Source organism: Pterocles gutturalis, unplaced genomic scaffold (genome assembly GCF_000699245.1).
Source record: "Pterocles gutturalis isolate BGI_N339 unplaced genomic scaffold, ASM69924v1 scaffold49952, whole genome shotgun sequence".
Lineage (NCBI taxonomy): Eukaryota > Metazoa > Chordata > Aves > Pterocliformes > Pteroclidae > Pterocles > Pterocles gutturalis.
Window position 1 is genome coordinate 1 of NW_010117618.1, and position 1,741 is coordinate 1,741.

Sequence of the window (1,741 nt, forward strand, 5' to 3'; positions counted from 1 at the left end):
AGGGAGAAGGAGGAAAGTGAATGAGCGCTCAAGAAGGACAAAGAGGGAGGGGAGAGAAAGGGAGTTACCACCGTCTTGGCATCGCTTTTCCTTTCAAACCTCTGTGTAATGATATTGTTTGCAGTGATGCTCAGACAGCGAGCACCTGCTGCTCTGTAATGATTCAGCCTCTTTCAGCCGCCGCTGTAACACGACAGGATGCTGCTGCTACTGTCACTTCTACCGCTGCCGCTGTTGTTACAGATTTTGCTTTTGCTCCTTCTACCGCATGACAATTGTTTTCCTCGTCTAAGCAGACACCAGCCTCAGATGCTCAAGGTGAGAATCTTGCCTTTCGCTCTGGGCTATTGGTTCACTTAATCTGTCAATTTGTTCTCTGTTAGTGTTTTTCTTTCTCTCTTCACCCTCCTTCCCCCTGTTTTGTTTTGTTGTGCTTGCTTTTGAGGGGATGTTTCTTCCCTCCCACAGAAGAGCTGGAATTGCTTGAGAGGCATTTAAGGAATTATAAAAGTGGCCAGCAAACAGGAGCTCAGTAATTGCAAAGCTACTCTTGCTTCAGAGAGGAAGAGAGAGCGACAGAGGGCTCAGGGGCAGGGGGGACAGGGAGGGTCTCATTTTTCCTGTGTGTTACTCCTCTCCCAGTTTGGATGATGTTGCTGAGCTCGGACCTTTTGTTGACTCCCACTCTGTGATTTTTGCAGAGCGCTGTGACTATTACTACCGTCTCTTTTTGTCTGTGTCTCACAGTAATGGACTGTGGTAGAGTTAAGGCCTTTTGGAGGTGAGCTGTTTGAGAGCTGATGCTTAAACATGTCTGAAGTAGCTGCCGACACTTTCCCCAGCCCCTCAGCTCAGCTGAGCCCTGACGCATCCCTTGACGGGCTCCCAGCTGAGGAGAACATGCCAGGAACCCAAAGAGAGGACAGGAGGGTCCAGGGGATAGCAGGCCTTGCCGCAACCTGCTGTGTGTGCCTGCAGGCAGAGCGACTGAAGGGCTGCCTCAACTCTGAAAAGATCTGCATCGCCCCTATCCTGGCTTGCCTGCTCAGCCTTTGCCTCTGCATTGCTGGCCTCAAGTGGGTCTTTGTGGACAAGATTTTTGAGTATGACTCTCCTACCCACCTTGACCCTGGGAGGATAGGACAAGATCCAAAGAGCGCTGTGGATCCTACAGCTCTGTCTGCCTGGGTGCCTTCGGAGGTGTATGCCTCACCCTTTCCCGTACTTAGCCCCAAGAGCAAGGCTGAAGTGACAGTGCAAACTGACAGTTCGCTCGTGCCCTCCAAACCGTTCCTCCAGCCTTCTCTGTATAACCGCATCCTAGATGTTGGGTTGTTGTCCTCTGCTGCACCTTCGCTGTTACCATCCGCCCTGGAGCCTACCACAGCATCTCAGGCGCAAGCAACAGAAACCAATCTCCAAGCTGCTACAAAACTTTGTAAGTAGAAGTTATGTGTTTCTTTGTTTTTCCTTCCACCAAAAAAAAAAAAAAAAGGGGCACTTAACTGTTCTGCAGCTCTCCTCCAGGAGGACATGTGATTGGCATGCAAATTTTAAATGTGCTAAGACAGGTATAGCATGGGCTGCCTTCTGAGGAGAGCACCTAAGGGCCTCTAAACTTAGTTCTTAGGTGTGCATGGCAATGAAGAGGTCTTCAGTGGGGACTTCATAAAGCGTCAGTACTACCCTTTTCTCTGCATCCACTTGTAGGGAAGTATGTGATTTGCTACAAGGTTTTATC

General features: G+C 49.7%; 1 protein-coding gene across 1 annotated transcript; it reads left to right on the plus strand.

Moving 5' to 3' along the window:
• Positions 1–244: 244 nt before the first annotated feature.
• Positions 245–1,446, plus strand: LOC104463465. The gene has a single exon (XM_010075824.1). It carries the CDS (start codon positions 811–813, stop codon positions 1,444–1,446), a length of 636 nt encoding a protein of 211 aa, XP_010074126.1. The 5' UTR covers positions 245–810.
• The last annotated feature ends 295 nt before the right edge of the window (positions 1,447–1,741 follow it).